Source organism: Vulpes lagopus, chromosome 1 (genome assembly GCF_018345385.1).
Source record: "Vulpes lagopus strain Blue_001 chromosome 1, ASM1834538v1, whole genome shotgun sequence".
NCBI classification, from domain to species: domain Eukaryota; kingdom Metazoa; phylum Chordata; class Mammalia; order Carnivora; family Canidae; genus Vulpes; species Vulpes lagopus.
In genome coordinates this window covers 106,711,667-106,732,584 of record NC_054824.1, presented here as the reverse complement: position 1 = coordinate 106,732,584, position 20,918 = coordinate 106,711,667, and the positions used below count along the sequence as shown (strand labels likewise).

Genomic DNA, 20,918 nt, shown 5'->3' with positions numbered 1-20,918 from the left:
CCCAGGCAATCAAACCTACATCCTCCCCGATATTTACCAATGTCCCGCCTTTTTTCCTAACATACACTTCAGGAGCTTCTGCAATTCAAATAATTTCCCATCTTGTTCTTTAGTGAAAGGAGCTGTTATCCACGTCCTTCCAATAATTAGTATCAGAGAGTAGAGCTTATACAAAGGTAATTTTTTGTCAGAACCTAGGCTTGGGCAGCTATAATTCTTTCAAATATTAAGAATTGAGATGCCAAATCACAAAGAGTTGTATAGATTTTTTTATTATTTTACTATTTAAAATTCTAATCTCAAAATTGGTTAATTTTAAAATAAAAACTAGCCATATATTTGTTTTTATACATTATATACACTTGAGAAATAAATAGTATTCTAAGTGTTAAAAAAAAAAAACCCATCATTATATACAAATAAGGCTTCGAGCCAAATGTATAAATACAAGACCCACTGAGGAGTTGATTCCTAAGGCTTCTATTACTAAAAACAGAAGTCAGAAGTAACTGGGATGAACGGTCAATACAAGGTCCACTTTGGCTAGAAAGCATTCACAGAAGCAACAGAAGAAGCACACCATTTAAGAAAATACCTTGAATTAATTAAGACTTGACTGCTGACGTCTTCAAAATTTTGGCATTAAACAATCATACAACTTTGGCACAATGCAGATTCAAAAGACATCCCTTAAACACCTAAGTACAAAGAAAATCACTCTTCTCCCCCAACTTGACATCACACCTCCTTCCAAATAAATCTCACCCATAAAAAGCCCAACCTCTTGGAACAGTCGCTTTCCCAGTTATACATTAATGAAAGGGTTCATGGTTTTATGGATGGCTCTGAAAAACAATTCCTCGTTGGTCACATCGGGGCATCTGGCAAGAAAAGGCTGTAGACGTCTGGATGAAGTTGCAAAGAGGAGCACAGCACGGGCTCGCCTCTGGGAAACCGGGACCTGACTCCACCGCGAGCTCCGTGTGTGATTGCAGGCATGGGGCTGACGCTCAGGAAGCCAGGTGCTGTAAGTAGAGCCTGTGGTGGCTCCTGCGGTGGCCCCCGCTCACCTCCCGCTGTGAGGCTCTAGTTTGGTGATGCTCCTGCAAACCTTTGGCAAAGTTAATCAGTCTCACAGCTCTCACGTGTATTCATTCATCTTAAGATCTGAAATGGGAGGCTTTTCTGAGTTCAACACAGAGAAGGCCCTGGTATCAGAGCCAGGTGTGCCAAGGAGGGAAAAACACCCTATCAAATCCTAGTGCCAGCTCTGATGACAGGTGAACAGATGTGTGCAATAGATACGTGACACTGTCTATCTTCCTGAGCAGAAGAGATTCGGCTCCAAAGCCATCACATTTGGTAACTGGCCACCTCCTGTCCCCAGCACATGTGGTGCCCCGCTTGCTCCGATGCAAGTGATGGAACACGCACGTAGGGAGTACACACGTTCACCAGCAAGAACCAGCTGAGACTATCAAAAGCTTAGGATCCTGGCTCTTAGCCCTGTAGCCTCCCCCCACCGTGTCCCCCATGCCCATCACCACGTGTGTATCCACGGATCACCTAAACTGAAAGGGAGTCTAGAAATCCCAACCCCATTGGACTCCACATCTGGAAAGGTTTATGAATACATCTACTGCCTTGTGCTAATTAAGTTTAAGTGCTTAATACACATTTGTACCATCAAAAAGTAAGCAGTGGAAAACTGAGAAAAGCCAGTGACGTGTGCTTTCAGGACAAGCCGGGCGGCAGGACAGAACATCTGACATGTGGCCAGTATCCATCGAGTGCAGCTCATGGAACCCCAACAGTGAGGGCCTCACCACTGCCCCAGGTGAGGTGCTCTGGGGCTCTCTGGGTGAACGAGATCACGGGTCTGCCACCCTGACACACGTCCGCTCCCAGCAGAAAGCCCTCCCCACCCCTCAGGTCCGCTCGGGCAGCTCACAGCCTTGCACGAGCAACTCTTGGCAGGGAAAGCACAGGCTCACCGGGCACCTTGGAGAGGCCCGGGCCCTCCACCCTTTGCACACAGGCCTGAGCTGGAGTCATCCGGGGCCAGCAGGGGTGGCAGGAGCGGCCATGCGCAGTCCCCTCCGGCGAGATGTCCCAACCATCATAGGAGGTAAGGTCCTGGGCCCAGCAAACAGACTCTTCCGGGCGCTAGGGTCAAGGCCAAGTGGGGTCCTTCCATCAGGTGGGTTGTCAGCAGGAACTCTCCTCCGTGTCCCTGGGAGGCGGGGGGGGGGGGGGGGCAGCCCCTCAGGGAAGCTCCGCGGCTGAGCCGAAGGGAAGCCTAGAAGAGGGGCACTTGGTCATCCATTTGGTGAACACGGCAGTCTGCACTTGCACCGAGGGTGTGCTCTGCTTACAATCAGGCCACCTTAGAATGGACCTGTCCATTGAGACCAAGCATATGCTTACCCTTACCTCCCACCTGATGCCCACTCCAAACATGTGCCTGGAAGGAAGCTAGGAGCCCTAGAACCTTCCCACAGCCTTGGTCTCGATGGACAGGTCCATTCTAAGGTGGCCTGATTCCAGCAGGGCCACAGGCTGTGAACATCCTCGGGGCAAGAGGCAGGACAAGAGGTGAAGGGACACAGATCTGTACAACATCCTGCATCTTCCACCAACTGGCCTACCTTCTCCCGACAGGTAAGATTCAGGGCAGAAGGGATTTGCACCCATTGTGTGCTGTGTCCCAAGCACCCAGACCCACGTCCAGCACATGCTGGGTGACCTGTCAACATGCACTGCAGATGACAGAGTCCCAGTTACCTAGTTTCATTTTTCATTCTCCAGCCATCCCGACACTTGTGAAACCAGAGCTCTTGGCCAGGGGAAATGCTGGTGTTCTCGAAGTCGTCCACACAAAAAGTCAATCTAGGAAGAAAAAGAACCTGCCAATGTAGCCACAACTCTCGTAGGGGAGTGCCTTGGCCAGCTGGTGCTTTCTGGATCCAAAGCGGGCCGAGTGAGGGGGTCTTTTCATTAGGCCACACCCGACTCAAATCTTCGGAACTCCCCCTCGCTGCTTCGAGTGCCCAAACCATGTCTTGCTCTGACACCCTCTGTGATCTGGTTCATTCAGAATTTCATCACACTTCTTTCACTTTCTACTGTTTGTTCATTGAAAAGTCTGCCTGCCTCCCAAGGCATGGCCTCTCTGGAGCCTCCCTGATTGCCCATGCCCTTGAATCTTGATAGCACGTCTACGAATGTAGTCTGTGCTATGGCCATTGCCTCATATGGCACGGAGTCAACAATGAATGTGTTGTCCCATCTTAACACATCATACATGGCTCTGAGGTGCTCATGGATGCTCATCCCCAGGGCAGACTGCAAATGCCACCAAACGGAGGGCCCTGAGGCATTTCCAATACGGTGCTCATGGATCCCCAGTGACAAGCATAAGTGGGATTCAGCTGTGAGTCTAAATCAAAGGTTCAGAAAATGCTCAGCCAGGATCACAGAAGAAAACGATACCCGAATAACCACCGCAACCATGACATACAGGGTGTGTGGGTCTCAGCAGTGTGTGGTTAGCATGACCCATGACCAAGACATGTATGGGGCGCCTGACCCTGACATATGGGACATGCAGACTAAAAGGGAAAAGGCCACATTCAAAACAGTTTTGGGAAGCTTTGCCAGGAAGCCCACACAACCCATAAACATATAAGGAGGGGACATACCTCACTGAGATCAGGAAACTAAAACATGTAAACATGCAGTAAGGGACCAGTTTGCAGCCCTCAGAATGGTGACAGTGTCCCGCCAAACGGAGGCAAGGACAAGGGAGAGCGGGACTCTCACTCTTAGGTTGTCAATTTATCTAAAACACTTTGAAAGAAGATTTAATGGTATCTCGTCAAGTTGGAGAACACATCTAATGAAACCCAGGGCGGGGCAGGGGGCAAAGGGCCTTCAGCTGTCCCCGGGTGACGTGTTTCTAGACCAGAACCTCTCGGACAAGGGCCCTAAGCCTCCCTACCCGCCTCGGCCACATGGCACCACAGGCGATGGATGGAAGCGGGAAACAGGAAGGGCCATGACACAGAGAAACAGCAGACTAGGAACAGAGACAGCGGGGGCCACTTCCCGTCACCCTGAGGTTGCCCGCGACTCCCAGCAGTCCACAGAAACACGTGGCGAGAAAGCCCCCCTCTCGTGACCAAGGCCCCACGGGCTTCCCCGGCTCCTGCTCAGAGAGCCAAGGTGCAGCGTTAGGGCCGAGACACACAGGTCTGCAGTTTCCAGGCGAGGCTTGCGGTCACACGGCAGGGGCCGCGGGTGGGCCTGGCATAGACGGCTCTGCGCCCCTGACGTCAGGCCCGGCCCATGAGCCTGACTCACAGTCTGTGAAGGAAGCATATAGCCCTCCGAAAATCAGGGGCTGGGGAAACCAGGGGTTGGCAGCCCTCACCACGGGGGCTCCCCAGGCTGGATACCCTGGTTTGCTCCCGACACAGGGGCAAGCGAAGACGGGTCAGTGAGGCAGGGCTCCCCAAGAGCCCCGTGCAGGACAAGCCCTCCCTCCTCTGGGCCGACACTGGCGCAGCAGGTGCAACGATGGCTGGACTCCAGCCCCCACTCTGCCCCCTGCCGCAGCCGAGGGCCCGGCATCGGGACACAACTGATGCCACGGCTGCCAGAGGTCTTGCTGTACAGTGTTCACTTTTCCTTACGAAGCCATCTGGGGGGCTGCCCCGGACCCTGCAGACAGAACACTGGGAAGCGCATGCTCAGCACAGGAGAGGCCGCTGCAGAGGCCGCCGCCCTCTGCTCCCCAGGGACACGGAGCCCAGAAAGCGCCCATGCCCCTTACCTGCGCTGAGTCTCCCCAGACTTGACCCGGATGCGCCTGATGCTCAGCTCCTTCTCCATGCTGCGGGACTGAGACAGGTAACTGCGAAGCTCCTTCCACAGGTTGTACCAGGACTGAGCCGCCCCCTCCCAGGTGAGTTTAATCTTCAAGAGGTCGCCCAGGTCCTCCTCAGTGTAGACCAGGAAGGTATTGGTGGCATTTAGCCCAATCTGCTCCACTCTACAAGGGGACACAGGAGCAGGTGTCACTGACCTGCCTCTCTGTGGGGTGACACAGTGGTAGCACCTGTCCCGTGGGGACCACCGTGAAATGGGCCCACACACACTAGTCTCCCTTGAACTCCCAGCCCCTTCCTGCCTGTACCCCTCACCTGACACTCGGGGACCTGTCCTGCCCCCATGTGTGTGCGGCTCACACCCTGAGCCCTAGGAAGTGAGTACTTTGATGACATGACCTGGCCATCCCCACACTACACAGCATATTGCTCTGCACCTTGCGTGTGACCAACAGATACACGCTGTTATGCGCCCTTCCCACAGATTAGAAACAGTACAGGAATGGCATTTGTGTTCCAAATTTCCTACAGCCTCAGGTGTCAGGCGTTGCCTGAAATGAAACAGCAGTTTCTGTCCAGCTGATCCAGCAGCTTCTCCTGCTGCTGACTCATCCAGGAGCATCCCGCCCAGAAAGGGTCTGAGTCAAGGGCTTGGTGGGGAGTGTGGACCACAGGGGCCTCTGGAGCCACCCAGCCCATCCCGCCAGCACTCAGGCTACACTTCCCTGCACTCGTTCACATGCTCTCATGCTCGCTCATTCTCACACTGACTTGTCCTTGGTCCCGAGCCCATCAAAGGGAGCTTGCGACTTACATTTCCAAAGGCAGAGTCTGGGAGTCTGCGCTGGTGCCATAAAGGGTGACATAAAAGTTGGGTTCGATTTCTCCCACATTCTTGTAGCTGAAGATATGGATTTTCATCTGATAATGGTAAACTGCGGAGATAGCAGAACAAAGGCATGTGTGAGCTTTTCTGGTAATCTCAGGACACCCCGACTCAACCTGAGTCACCCAGCACCCCGAGTTCTTAGGGGTCCCTCAGTCCAACCCAGCCTCCCTCTGTTCTCATTCAGCCCGATGGGATGAGGGATCACTACAGTATAAAACAAGCCCCAAACTTGGGAGTTTGGGGATCTGAGAGGGGGAGCTGGTTCCAGCCTAGCAACTCTCTAGCTGTGCGACCTTGAATTAAGGGCCAACGCATTCACTCTCTGAGCCCCAGCTTCCTCTATAGGTCAAACAGCACCCACAAAACTGCTGGGTTTTAGAATATGTTGTAAAAATGCACAACATCATGCCGACTCCCTCTTGGTCCATTCTCAGGTTAGTTGTGACACTCAAAGGAGGAAAATACTAAACAGCTTCACAAAAGCCAAAGGCAAGGCAACGAAAAATTCTGATCTTAATACAAATTCAAGGTATTGATATTGTGATCACACAATGATGATACGCAGCAAAAGAGTTCCCACCACTTATTCGGCAAGATCAGCTTTCCCAGGGTGCGCACAACATCGTGTGATGTGCAGTGATCTGAGTTCACTGTGCCTCTGCCACACGTCCTGGGTTGGGACCTGCCCTTTCCACAATATGGAACTGAGAAGAAGGGAAAAGATGAAGGTCACTGGGCAGGCGCCAGGGGGGATGGGGGTTACCTCTGAAAGGCATGCCCGCCCGGGTTTTGAGATACATTTTGCTGTTCCTCTTGCTCCTCGTTTTCTTCGCGTTGTAGCCGATACTGTTACACCGGTTCTTCCGGCAGCTGAGACAGATCCCCTTTTTGAAGCGATTTGAGTCTGTGCACTGGAACGCAAAACTCGGCTTGTCCTGATTCACCAGGGAGTCAACAAAGAGGTGCACGGCCCGCTCGTGCTCACATTTCACCACCTCCGTGATTGCTGGGGTGGGCAGAGAACACACAGGATGAGCCTCTCATCAAATACAGATCACGCCCCCCCAAGGCCCAGAGAGAGCCCGTAACTTGCTCAGAGTCACACGATCAGATGGTTACAAAGTTAGGAGCATAATTTGGATTTTCTAGTCCACGTACATCATTATCTCTGGTCACCAGAAGCTAAAGCCAATTGTTCCTTAAATTGGAGGACCTTAAGAAAAATTGGACAAAGCCATCCCATCCCTTCCTCGGTAACACCACTGGCCTTAAGGATGCCGTCACCTCTAAGGCTTCAAGGGCCACTTGGATATGATCACACTGAGAGAGGGCTACAGTCTTAAGACTGCATGAGGGAGTGGGACATCCAAAGGGCAGAGCATCAGAGCGCAGAGAACCAACAGGGGCCAAGACCTCGCAATGCTGGTGGGCCCTGGGGTAGTGATCGAGTGGGAAACCTGGGAAGAGCCCGGTCACTCCACCACACTTGAGTTTCAGCAGCAAATTCAGTTCAGCCCAAGTGTGCTGGGAATGGGCTCAGGCATGCAGACGGTAAATCATCAGTGAATGGAGACATCATCTTGATTTTACTTTTTTAAAATGTCACAAAAGGGGCACCTGGGGGGCTCAGTCAGTTAAGCATCTGCCTTCAGCTCAGGTCATGATCCCAGGTCCTGGGATTGAGTCCTGCATCAGGCTCCCTGCTCAGGGGTGAGTCTGTTTCTCCCTCTGTTCCTCCCTCCTGCTTGTGCGCGCGCGCGCTCTCTCTCTCTCAAATAAATAAATCTTGTTAAAAAGATAAAAATAAAATGTCACAAAAAATTAAATTATAGTGCATCCATGCCGTAGAATATTGTACAGACTTTTAAAAGAATAAGGTAAGCAAATCTATGTGCTCTGGTGTTTAAGAATATTCATTATGTATATTATGACTAAAAAAGTAAAGTTACAGAACAACGTGATTTCAAAAACTATAATCTCATACACACACACACACACACACACATTTAAAAAGAAAACCAGACCAGAAGGATACACACAAAATTGCCCCCATTGGCTACCTTTGAAGAGTAAAGAGGGGGTGGGAGAATGCTCTATGCGACTCTGCATTGCTTGACTTTTTTTTCCCCAACAAATATATGTTCCTTTTCTTGTAAAAAGAAATTAAGCAATAATAACCAGGACCTCAAAGTATGAGAATGCAAAGCAGAGGCCAACAGATTGCTGTTAATAAGCCCACAGAAAAATGAACGGTACACGGGGTTGGAGGCCCCATGGAGGGTGTGCATGCAATGAAATGAACATTGGTGGCAGCAAGACCAGCTCGTGCTGATTTTGGAGGAGCTGTGATCACCCAGTGAAACCTCTACGTGAGGCAGAAAATAGGAACTTACTTCCATATGCAATTGAGCCCAACACATCATTGAGTCCACAGCCTGGCTGGAAGTCCCCCCCATTGGGGTAGATGTCGATGTGGCCCACAGGCATCTGGATCCCAATGCTCAAGCCGAAGGAACGTGTGTAAGTGTGGAGGACATCCACGAAGTCTGCGTCGTCAGGGGACAGCCTCCTATGGATGTCCACTCCTTCAAACATGGGCCCAGCAGGATCCAAACCTAGAGTGGGAGGGGGAGCCAAGACTAGCTGTGTCGGGTGGACCAAGGGCATGAGACCTGACTTACAAGTAAGCCCATGTGTGTATAATGAGGCCTCCTCAGAGCCAGCCCCCCCAACCTGAAATAGGGTGATGCATGCAGTCAGGGACCTTTTACTTTCTTCTGAAGCCTTCAGAACTGTCCTGACAACTCAACTGACTCAGAAAACTAGCTGCCGGGGTTCACAAGGCCATACAGCTCCCAGGATCCCCAGACCGTCAGAAATGAAGCCATTCTAGAAAGAACTCAGGCTAGCCTAACTAAGCCATTCATCTCATTTATTCTCCCATTGAAAGCCTTCCACGGCCTTAGTGTAGCAGGCTTGTCATGGAATAACCAGGCTACCCACATCTTCTGGAGGGAGCACTCAGTTTTCCCAAACTGAGCTGTTTGCATGTGGACTTACTCTTCCCCTTCCTTTAGCGATGAATCTGGCCCAAGGGTGGACTGGTGAAATCAGGGGTGGAGGGCACACCAGACTTACACTGAGGACCCGTGTCCCAGGCCTCCAGAATTCCTGTATTTTGCAGCTAGAGGGAGAAATCTTTTTGCCTATAGACTTTCTGCACTGCCCAGGCAAACAGCAGCATAGAGAGAACTGGTTCTCACATTTGAAACAGCACAAATATCACTGGGAGCTTGCGGAAAATCCAAAGTCTATTAGGTGGCTACATAAACGTCTGGAAGGATACACAAGCCACTGGCTACTTGTATATATGCGTGCAGCAGAGAGGTGGCAGGGAGGACCTAGTAGGTGGCAGCAATGATAAGAGACTTTTATTTTGGAACCACATGAATGTAAACCATCCGAAGAAAAGAACTGGCAAAGCCTGAGTTGCGGATTCCCCAGCCCCCTAGAGATTTTGATTAACAAGTCTGGTTTCCCCAGGTGATTATAAAAGGAGGTGGTCTTTGAATTGAATCTGAAGATCCTAAAAGGAGATGGTCTGTGAATTTCCAGCCTAAAGATTGGAAAAAACATCTTCCACCTTCAGTATCATCGATAAAACTGAACCTGAACATCTTAATCCACATAGTTCATGTGAGATATTAAGAGATTAAGTGCTTGTCAGTGTAAGTACTAGCTGCTATTACCAAGCTCAAGTGATTGTGGGAGCTGACTTCATGCCAGCCTGGAGGGCCCTCTGCCCTACAGACACAGGCGAGGGCCCGGAGGAAGCTGAGAGTACTGCACACTGTTTAGTCTAGAACAGTGGTTCTCAGCTGGGAGTGAGTTTGCTGCTAAGGGGAAATTTGGCGATGTCTGCAGACATTTGTGGTTGTCACAGTTGTGGAGAGAGAGAAGCTGCTAGCAGCTGGTGGGCAGAGGCCAGGGAGACTGATAAACATCCAGCAATGAGCAGATCAGTTCCCACAACAAAGCATTAGCTGACCCAAATGTGAACAGCACTGAGGCCCAGGCACCGTGGTCTAGAAACACCACGTCGGAGGAGTTAAGACCAAGAACAGAGTCATACAAGGAGGAGATGGGTAATAGGACCCCCAAGCCCCAGTGCAAGAGAACCAGGGAGCACACAGTGAGCCTCGAATCACTGGGCTGATTTCAGGCTACACAGCAGGCAGAGCTACCGTCTGGAGTCAACAGTAAACTTATGAAACGCGTCTTGCATGAAAATAAGCAGGTTCCAGAAGAAGTTTAGATAAATGCCTGGAAGCGCAGGGTGCCTGGCGGTTCATCAGCAGCCCCAGGCCCAAAAGAACAGTGGCACAGGAGCAGTGACCCCCAGCACTGCCCGAGATGCCTCAGTTCAGAGGCTGCCAAGGGCTGTGGTCCCAACACAGGCAGCCGCCCCCTGCTTCTTGCTATGTTTTCTGGAATTAAAAAAAGAGAGAAAGAAGACCATTCTGCTTTGCAACCAATACAAGGGAGGGGCTCTTTGCTTGATGTGAATAAAAGTCTCCACCAGACCATCAGAGCCATGGAAACCCAACTGTGCCAGAGGAATGCAGGCAGTGGCAGGGCTCCTGGACAGGACTGGCTGGGTGCTGGGGGCTGGGGCTGGGGGCTGGGGGCTGGGGGCAGGGGCTGGGGGCTAGGGGCTGGGGGCAGGGCCTGGGGGCTGGGGGCTGGGGGCAGGGCCTGGGGGCTGGGGGCTGGGGGCAGGGCCTGGGGGCTGCGAGCTTTGCCTACCCGGACTGGACTCACCCAGCCCAATGCATAACCAGGCCTCACAGACTCTCCGGGGAAGGCTGCCCCATTTACTTTTTTCTCACCAGGAATCGGAGGGAGCTCTCGTCCCCTCCAGGAAAAGCAAAAGCAAAGAGCCACCCTTTCTTCCATGCAGTCAGAGCCCTTCCAAAGACGTTCTCTTCAGCCAATGAAAGTTGCACACACATGCACACGCATGCACACCCCAGAGAGCCTCTGCACGGTGGCCTAGCAGGGCAGGGCCTGCTGCCCTTGCATCACTGTTTTATATCCACCAGCAAAGGAGAGGAGTGATAGGGGCTGGTGGCTGGGTGCGGCCTCCGCAATCTGCCAGCCTGCATTTGAATCCTGGCTCTGCTACTTATGACGGTTAGACATTGATCCCATTATTTCAGCACAGAGTCCCCGTTTCCCCACCTGTAAAATGAAGCCAAGAGGCCCCCGCGACCCCATTGTGACAAGTCTTCGAGCTAGCACCCAGTACCTGTCACAGCTTAGCTTAGGTGGTGCTTGACATTAGGAAGCATCTGGCCCACAGTCTGTAGAGTGGACCCTTAACCCTATTTCTTAAATAAATGAATGAATCCGCTTATCTGTTTATGACTAACAGAAATATATGACCTCTTCCCTAGCACAGCACAGAATTCTGTCAAAAGCCAAAGAAGGTAAAACTGGCAAACCCCAGGCCATAGCTCTAATCCAAGCAAGACCAGGGTTCGGGTGTTGCCCCTGTTGGCCTCAGGACCCCACTCAAGCTGCAATCTGGTCCTTGTACCCCTTGGGACCACCTGGTTCCCTGGCTCATGGGGAGTCTACTGACACAGAGGAGGAGTACACACCCGCCTCCCCCATTGGGCGAGCACACAGCCACGTCAGGTGAGCCCATCCTTGAGGTGCTGAGGGTAGAGGGTATAATTTCCTGAACACCTACCAGGCCCCCACCGCAGAGAAAGGCTGGAGAGAAGGAGCGTGCTCGGGACACACAAGCTGCACGGAGCACTGATTTTAGCATTCCGTCAGCAGAGCCGTTGTCTCGGAGGCCACCACCCAAACAGGCACTGGGAAGGGGGAGGAGTGGGTGGAGGGTCCCAGAACACCCTCCCCCAGCCCCATCACTGTCAGATTCAGAAAGAGGGAAAGGGAGGATCCACAGCTGGGGGGTGTGGAGGGGACACTCCTGCGGGCTGCAGCTTGAACGAGGCGGGCTCTGAATCTGAGCGTCTGGCTGGGCTGGGGGCTGCGTGGCCACCAGAGCTGGAGTGGCTTACGGCCCCGCACTGCAGCTACGCGGGTAGGCACGGGCAGCCACATGGTCCTGCCCCCTGGGTGCTCGGGCCCCAAGATCTTGGGAAACAAAAAGGCTCTTGAGGTTTCCTAAATCAAATAACAGGACCTATAGGGGTGTGTGTGCATACATGTGTGCACGCTAGACCAAAGCCCAAGGATGATGTGACACAGGCCAATACAATCTCACGAATATATATATATATATATATATATATATATATATATATATATATATTTTTTTTTTTTTTTTTTTAACTACTCCATTAGCTTGGTACTAAAACATGAACATCTACCTTTACTATGTCACTTGTTAGCTAAGGACTCCTCTGTTTTAGACAGGACTTCTTTGTGTTTTAAAATAAAAGCACTGCCGGGAAAGACACAGATCATATCTTTCCTTGTAGATGACCAGTCGGGTCCTGGTATCTTGGAGGCAAGAAGGAAGATGGGAGTGAAGAAAAATAAAAGAATTCGGGAAGGAAGATAAAATTTTAGGGCAACATGGGGCTCTTGGAGGGCTCAGTGGCTGAAGGTCTGCCTTCGGCTCAGGTCATGATCCTGGGGTCCTGGGTCGAGCCCTACATCCTGCTGCTGCCTTTCCACCTGCTCCCTGCTGATGCTCTCTCTATCGCTCTTTCTCTCTATCTCAGATAAATAAACAAAATCTTTTTTTAAAAAAAGTTTAGGGCCACAAATTTGCCATTAATTTCAGCCTGGAGGAAGCTCTGTGTACAGAGTTGAGGAAGCATAACAGTGGAAAAGAAAATCTTTCACACTTTTCAAATCACTAAATGATCGAATCCAAACACAGATCAGAAGTTCACCAGGATGGAAAATGCAAATTTCTTACTAATGACCCGGGTACCAATACCAGAAGGGCTTATTTAACAATGAAATTTAAGTACCCTTTCTAAACAGATAATGAGGGATCCCTGGGTGGCGCAGCGGTTTAGCGCCTGCCTTTGGCCCAGGGCGTGATCCTGGAGACCCGGGATCGAATCCCACGTCGCGCTCCCGGTGCATGGAGCCTGCTTCTTCCTCTGCCTATGTCTCTGCCTCTCTCTCTCTCTCTCTCTCTCTCTCTCTCTCTGTGACTATCATAAATAAATAAAAAAATTAAAAATAAAATAAAAATAAACAGATAATGACCACTAATAAGCATGCCAGCACACAGTGGGAAAAGGCTGGTGGTGGATGAAACAGAAATGAGGTGGAATTCAAATAAGAATCCACCAGGGTTCATTTCCCTTGAGGTCCTAAGCATCACTGGCAGAGAACAGAGTGAGCCCTCAAGGTTCACAGGTCAGGATCCACTGAAGTTCTGCACCTTGGTTATTTGCTGTTTGCCCCCGGGCATTTCCTTGCTCAGCAGACCAGACCGGTGGTTTTCAAACTGGTGCTCAGGGACCCCGAGATTTCTCTGGGGAACCGGAAGGCCCGTAGCAAAGCTAGGACTGCCTAACATCTACCTGGCTTCGACTAGAACGTCCCTTCTACCTGTCTCATCTATCGGGGTCCCATACAAGGTCAACCTGAAAGAAGGACTCTGCGACCAAATAGAACCCTTGAAAGCTCTGGATTAGATATTCTCTGGGTCCCTTCCGAGGCTAGCCCTCTAGGGCCCCCATGTGCTGCTTCCGGGGGAGCACTGCATTTCAGAAAAGCCAGCTCGGTGGAGCTGCTGAGGAAGCTCAGGGGTCAGCCGATCATGTGGGAAGCAGAGCCTACCTGTGATCCTGCCCACCGTGCCTTTCACGAAGTTGCCAGCGTACCCAGCCACGTGAGCTCCGAGGCTGTAGCCGATCAAGTGAACATTCCCGAGAGAAAAATCATCCTTCTCCTGCAGGAAGCCACAAAAGTGTGTGAGTGCAGCGTGCGGGTGACCCGAGCCCACAGGGTCCCGACAATTCAATAATTCTATGGCAACAAGGAAGAGCCCTGGGAACCAGAGACAGAGACTTTCCAGGGCGTGGCCCACATGCCTGGCAAGGAGACAGGGATGGACACAGCCAGGGAGGAAAAGGCAAGAGGCCTTCACGGCACTTTGTGTGCCTAGTGTTTGGGGCAAGGGGGGTTATGACTAGAAGCTACACACCTGACCCTTCGGCTCCATCTCCCTTCTCTCAGCACTATGGGAGGTGGGGTGGCTACATGGACCACTAAGCCACCAGGATCACTGAGGACTAAGTGCCAACCACAGCCTACTCTTTCACAGCCTACAGCTTCTTAGGCCCCAGAAAGTGCTAACCTGCTCACCACCAGCCCACCCAGGACCCCAGAGTGGAAGCATCATACTCTGAAATGTCACTTCACTGGTTGGGGGAGGAGATGGGGCTTTGACCCCACAACTCAGAAATTGAGCCCTACAGAACAACCCAGGCAGAGAGCTGAGGTACTGCTCGAGAACCCTGCCCTGAATGCTATCAGCATGCATCAGACTCCACGGGCAAAAGGAAGGTCAGGCTGGAAATGCCCCAATAATGGGGTTACTTTGCCAGTACACCCCTGCCTCCAGGTAGGTCTGCCGATCTCAGGCAAATCATTAACTCATACAGAGTGAATGTAGGACCTTGGCATCTGTTTCCCACGCTTAATATTTTAAGCGTAGCATTAGGCTGCATATGTTGGAACCAATGCTCTCTTCTCCCTGAGGACCGCCACCCTTCCAAGGAAAGAGCAGACTCTAATAAGATTTCAAGATTTCTTTTTCTTTTTCTATTTCTCTTTTTTTAATTCATAAGAAACAGAGAGAGAGAATGGCAGAGACACAGGCAGAGGGAGAAGCAGGCTCCATGCTGGGAGCCCGACGTGGGACTTGATCCCGGGACTCCAGGATCAAGCCCTGGGCCAAAGGCAGGCGCTCAACCGCTGAGCCACCCAGGTGTCCCAGATTTCAAGATTTCAAGCTGGTCCTGGCTCCTGACAATTCCCAACCTGAATGACCTGTCAGGCAAATGTGGTTCTGACAAACAAAGGAATAGGCAAGATCCAGAGATATATCAATCATCAAAATGCTTTCCAGAGTTCCAGCTTTCGAGTATTTCAAGCAAAAAGTTGAATCCCAAAGATACTCTTAGAATCCTGAGGTTCACGGAGCTGTGTTTTCTTAAGAAGTTTCAGATTCAAGATCTTGTTTGTAAAAGCACTTACCTGCAGCCAGTCAAGCATCCTGGCAACACTGTATCCCACCACCCTAGTGTTATTGACGGCGTCTGTGTAGAGCTGGTGGGCCAGGGGAAGCCAGTCAACCACCACGACGTTGGCTTCCTTCTCTCTTGTCTGTAGGGCTGACACAAGTTTGTACAGCCAACTTTCAAGCATGCCACTCATCTGCAAAGAAAACAGAACATTTGAAAACATTCTTCTTAGGGGTTTCATAAGTCCTAATGAATATGGAATTCAGTTCCATGACCCTCTCCCTGGCCAATTCCAGAGCAAATGGCTGCTCAGGCACCAAACACTTGCACGTGAGCAAGGCCAGCCACAGGCAGGACTGCTGCATGAGTGTTTGTCTTCCATTGCTCTTTCTATCTTGCTTTTCCCAGCAGAAGTCCCACAGCCGGTGTCTCACGCTGCCACTTATTGTCCACTAGGCCTATGACTAAGCGATAAGTGTTGGTAGCGATTCTGGCCTGGGGTGGGCATGAGTCCCTGTCACAGACAAGCAAGTTGCCCCAAAGTCAGATGGGAAAGGTTGCCCTGGTGAGTTAGCTTCTCTGTCAGAGATGCAAGGAGATGCTGTCTCGTAGGCAAACTCGGAGTTAACAAATGACCCCTTCCCACAATCCATGTCTGCCATCCCTCTTGATTCCAGAATAGGGAAGATCTGTCCCTGGAATCCCAAATTAGAACTCAGAACACATTTTCCCACAGAAACAAAGTTATATATAGTGCCTAGGTCCAGTTGTAAACCTATCTACATGTACATTATTAGATAAATAGATTTTCTGTGCCTGGCCTGGGAACCCAAACGCCATTTACAATCTTGCCTCTATGGGAAACTGCTGTTCCAAGTTCCAAACAGATTACAAAAGAACTTTCTGGAATGCGACCCATTTGTAAGTTGCAGGCAGTCTGTATTTGCATTCTGACCGGGGGGGGGGGGGGGGGGGGGGGGGTCTTAAAAAGGTTCAATTGCAGGATTCTAATTGTAGGCTGTGGGATGAGGATGGATAGACAAACACCTAACCATCTCTTTGGGCACACTAGGGAGATAGGCACTTGCCCCCAGGCCTGACCCCAGCAGTTGGTGATAGACCTAAAGACCCAGAAAGCATGTCACAGATATGAATTTCTCATCATTAAAAGGAAGAATGTCCCCTCCCAATTAGCCCAGGCAGAGACCTACTCACTTAATAGTGTCATTTTCCTACAGACCATCATTATATGAATGAATGAACCCCTCACTGGTCAAAAGCTTTTAAGCTGAGCATTAAAGCCCTTTTTTGTTGAAGTTTGTCATGGGCCTTTCAATGTGCATTGCTCGGCTAGGGCACATAAAGAGCCCCAGTGCCTTTAACCGGAGCCATCTCTATACAAACAGGAGGGCACGGTGCCAATGGCGGCCAGCGAGCCAGGCCAGCTGGCTCTTCAGGGACTCTCAGAGCCAGTCAAGATGCTGCCGCTCAGCTTGGCTCTCAGGGAGGGACGGCCCCCGCCAGGCAGTGGTTGACCAATGTAATTAAGTGTAATTAGAGGGCCCCTCAAGAGCCAGTGGAGCTGGACTGCTGCCTTCAGGACAGCCACTCTCCGAAAGCCCGCTGTGTGCCAGCATTAAATGCCACCCTGCTGGAGTCCACATTGCCCCCTCTGCGACGTGCCCATTACATTCTTCACAGCTGTCTGAAACACAAGCAGCCCACAAGAGAAGGGGGAGAGAGAGAGCACAGAATCTGGAAGCACCAGTCTTCTTTTTAATCGACCAAAACAAAGGAAACCAAATCTTGTGTCAGGCTGCGGAGCTTCCCCCACCGGCCTCACCGTCCACCCATGAATGATGAAAAAGGTTTTGGCCGTCACGTTGAAGCCACAGTCTTCCAAAGGCTGGTCGTGGCCGACGGGGAGGTAGCAGCCTTCATGCTCCGAGTCCTCAGAGGTGCGAAGGTTAAATCTCACAGGAGGCTTGGCAGTAACCTGTACGTCCCTGGCTCTGTGGCGCTCATCTGGGGGAAAGAGAACAGGGCATGGGTGCACCTAGTGTGGGCTGGGGAAAATGAGAGATCCGGGGTCTAGTTCTAGTTCAATCTTGAACGTGTGACTTAATCCTCTGGGTTTTAGTTTTGATATCTGCTGACTGGTTTCTCCTCACTTCCCAGAAGAGTTGCAAAGCTATAATAAAGGGACGTCTCCTCAATATTTAAGAATATTAGTTGTCACAGGCACTAAGTACCGTGACTCTAAAATAAACAGGTGTCTCTTGCTTGATTATTTTCCTGAAATGCTTGGGACCAGCTAAGATTCAGAATTCAGAACATTTCAGATGTTAGAAAGGCATTAGGGTACAGAAGCCATGTGATACATGAAATCCCCGGTGTAGTCGGGGCATCCCCCAATTATCAAACACACTAATATTTCTGTAGGGAAATACATAACTACACACCAACTCAAGGGCAAAAATAAATATTATAGGCAGCTTCGTGCCAGTTCTGGTCAGTTTTTGCTGCCAAATGAATTCAGGGCGGGTAAGGCCAAATCTTACTGCCAAACGAATTACCAAACAAATGTTCCAATTTTGGAAGATTCTAGATTTTGGAATTAGAGATAAGAAGCCATCAGCTATCACACGACGGGCTTCCCCTAGCATTCCCAGCTAGATTCCAGCACTTACTCTGAAGACCTCCGGCATCCTCAGGACTCCCTGCAGTACCAGAAATGTGCCAGACATTCTTTCAGTTTGTCAAATAAATGACTGAAGCCATGGGGAAATTCGTAAGAGCAGCAAAGGCTACTTTCAGCTCCACTGCTCACACACAGTGCCCCGCTCCCAAAACACTGATGTCCCTGTGGCCTCTTAACACGAAGCACTGGCATCGCCATGCTATTTCGGACAGTCTTAAACGAATCCTTCACCCAGCATTCTTCCAGCCATCCAGGAAACTATCCATCCCCTTGTAACAGGCCAGGAAATTAACAAATCGAACTCTCCTGTCACCCAGAAATCAAGGAGGAAAAGTACCAAATGACCACTCTGGGAGTTTCATTTGTCCCAGAATGGATATCAAATCAAATGGATCCCAAATGAAATCATGAATAGAGAGACCAAAATGGTAGAGAAGGTGGTGGTGAAGAGGGTGGTGGGGAGGAAAAGAATACACCTGATATAAAAAGGACAGAGTTCCAGAAAATGCATGAGCAAATGTCAGGTTGACCAACATTAAAGTGATGAACAAAAGCCCCAATAGCAGAAATCTGAACCATGGACAAAAATAGTCTGCTGCCCTGATTCCCACCCAAATAGCCATTCGTAGAAACCAGATGGGGAATTGTAGGAGAAAAAGAAAACAAGTCTTCTGGCTTCCTGGGGCACATTGGTGGATGAACCCACATAGTGCCATACCAACATTCACCTGAGCATCCGGCCTTCTCTGACCCCAGAATTCTCCAGCTTTATTACTACTACGTTTGGCCTGGGTCACTTCAACCTCTGGGACTCCGTGACTTTTCTTCATCCCTGTACGCTCTGGGATCCTTCTGTTCCCTCCTTCATTCAGTTCCCTGCTCAGTGTCAACCTCTCAGGGAGGGAAGCCTGACCACAGATGAAAACTGGCCCACCTTTTCCTTCAGCACCCTGTTTCTCCCTCTCTGCTTTACTTTTTTCCTACTGAGCATCATTTATATCTTTTAATGGGTTTATTGTCTGTCTTCCTACTAGCTCCAGAAGGCAGGGGTCTCCATCTGTTTTGTTCATTGTATCCCCCACACCTAGAAGAGGGCCTGGCACTAGGTGGGCACTGAAAGAATGGCCCACAGATACTCAGAATTGCGGAACCCATCAGTTGGAAGGAATGGTAGCGTTTTACGGGAGAGGAGCTAGAGATGCGACTGCCCCGGTCACACTTCTAGTTAGCACTAGAGCATGTTGAGTAAAGCAAGGCTCTCTCATTCACCCAGATTAACGCGCCTGCATGTCCATAAGCTGACACGGACCAACATCATTTGGCTCAACCTCAGAAGAATAGAAGATGAAATAATGGGGTGCCGTGTAGGGGATCTCCCCTCTCCACCGCTTAACTAATTGACCCGGCACCCCAGGTGGGTGACCCTACCCTCTTCCGGCCAGGGCAGGCTTCCTCTAATGGGAGAGACTGCCATATAGAACTCAGAAGAAAGAAAGGCAGCATCCAGGAGGAGGAAGGTGAGGAGAGGTGGTGAGAGCAAGAGCAGTGACTGGAAAAGGGTGTAAGGGAGGAGGAGGCTGGCCGCCAGGAGCAGTAAGGCCAGCAGCTTCCCGCAGTCACTCAGCCAAGGCTCCCGCAGGTACTAATCCCGGCTCTGCCACCTCAACTTTCCAAACACCCACACCCGGGTTAGGAGGGGGGCACCAGGCGACGTAGCTCTCTAGCACCTTCTTGCCTCGCAAAGCGAAGGTTGAAGAGCGGCGGGCGGGACCGCACGGATCCGGGGAACCTCCTCGTGGAAGGGGTGGGGCCGGCCAGGGCAACCGCGCCCCTGCAGCCTCTCAGCGGCGCCCCCTCCCCCGCCCCAAGTCCTCGTCGGACGCGCCAGGGAAAGTCACCTGCGGAGCCGAGCAGGAGGAGCTCTGGGGTCGTAGGAAAGACCAGAGGATTCGGCGGGAAGCAGGCAGGGCCGGTAAAGGGGTGGACAGGACACAGAGGGGACGTGGCGCCCGTGGCGGGGGGTGGGTGGGTGCGGGGCTAATGGGACTCGCTGCACCGTACCTTGCGGCCGGGCCTCCGGCCCCGGGGGCGTGCGGCCCCCCGCCGCCAAGCAGCAGCAGGCGGCGCAGAGGCAGAGCAGAGGGACGGGGTTCCGCATCCTTCCCCGCCGCGCCCCCTTGCCGCGCGCGCCGCGAAGGGAGCGCGTCTCGGGGTCTCGGTCTCCTGGCCCCGAGCGCCGGCCCGAGCCGCGGCAGGTGCGGCTGGCAGTGGAGCGGGGCTGGCCCGCGCGGCGCGGGGGAGCGGCGGGAGCGGCGGCGGGGAGGAGCGCCAGACCCAGACCCGGCTGCCCTCGCGCGTGCCGCCGCCCGGGGAGCCAGAACCGCCGCTGTCACTCCTCGGGCTCCCGGCGAGGCACTTTTCAAAAGTCTGGGAGTCATCTGACCCATCGCCAGATGGTGATCTGCATAATTTATTCCTGCCCCCGGACTCTGATTGGTCACACCTTCGTGACGCCAGAGCCGAGACTCCGCGGTTTGAATGGAAGCGCCGCACACCCGCCGCGGGGACGCCGCACGCGCGCGCCTCGCCCCCGCCCGCCCGCCGCCCGCTCCGCCCGCGGCCCGGCCCCGCTACCCCGCGTCCCCCTGGGGCCCGCGCTTGGCCCCCAGGCCTGCCCCGAAACGCTGCGCCTGCTGGGGGCGCGACCCCCGGAGGAGGAGGCCCCCCTTTCCCAAGCGCGGAGCCTCCCCTGCGCCGGCACCGGGCTTTCCGCGCCGCGAGCCGCAGCCGGGAGGGCAGCGTCCCCAGGCCCTGCGCTCCCCGCGTCCCGGCGCCCCCGCCCCCAGCGAGGCCCGCGCCACAGGTGCGAGCGGGGAGCCCGGACGGCAACGGGCAGGGCTCCCCGGGGTCGCACAGGCCCTCCTCCCGGCCGCTGTCCGCCTCTGGCTTCCCCAGGTCGAGGTCGTCCGGGGGCCCGCAGTCCTCGGGTGGGGACCGTCCGCGCAGTTGGGCGGTCGGGGGGGCTGAAAGCCACGACGCGCACAGCGCGGGGCGCCCGAGGGGGGCGCAGCCAGACGTGCGGCTCCGGTCCCGCCCAGCGTGCGCAGCGCAGCCCCCGTCGGGGGAACCGAGCAGCCGCTCCCCTTGCCTTCCCTCGGTCATTCCCCCTTCCCGCGCCGGCCGGCGTCCCT

General features: G+C 52.5%; 1 protein-coding gene across 1 annotated transcript; it reads right to left on the bottom strand.

The window, feature by feature from the left end:
- Positions 1–268: 268 nt before the first annotated feature.
- On the bottom strand, positions 269–20,342 carry LIPG (lipase G, endothelial type). The gene is made up of 10 exons (XM_041726044.1): positions 19,789–20,342; positions 16,870–17,051; positions 15,040–15,219; positions 13,618–13,729; positions 8,172–8,393; positions 6,542–6,784; positions 5,704–5,824; positions 4,835–5,053; positions 2,785–2,889; positions 269–2,299 (listed from the first exon to the last, which is right to left on the bottom strand). The coding sequence occupies exons 1-10, from the start codon at positions 19,883–19,885 to the stop codon at positions 2,266–2,268; spliced, it is 1,515 nt and encodes a 504-aa protein (XP_041581978.1). The 5' UTR covers positions 19,886–20,342; the 3' UTR covers positions 269–2,265.
- Positions 20,343–20,918: the final 576 nt, after the last annotated feature.

Bases quoted from the DNA above. Each gene is read 5' to 3' on its own strand.
- LIPG (XM_041726044.1), bottom strand. From the start codon at position 19,885: ATGCGGAACCCCGTCCCTCTGCTCTGCCTCTGCGCCGCCTGCTGCTGC. The intron at 17,052-19,788 runs GTACGGTGCAGC...TCTTTCCCCCAG, and splicing joins GCCGGAGGCCCGGCCGCAAG to ATGAGCGCCACAGAGCCAGG. The intron at 6,785-8,171 runs GTAAGTTCCTAT...TGCCCACCCCAG, and splicing joins GGGCTCAATTGCATATGGAA to CAATCACGGAGGTGGTGAAA.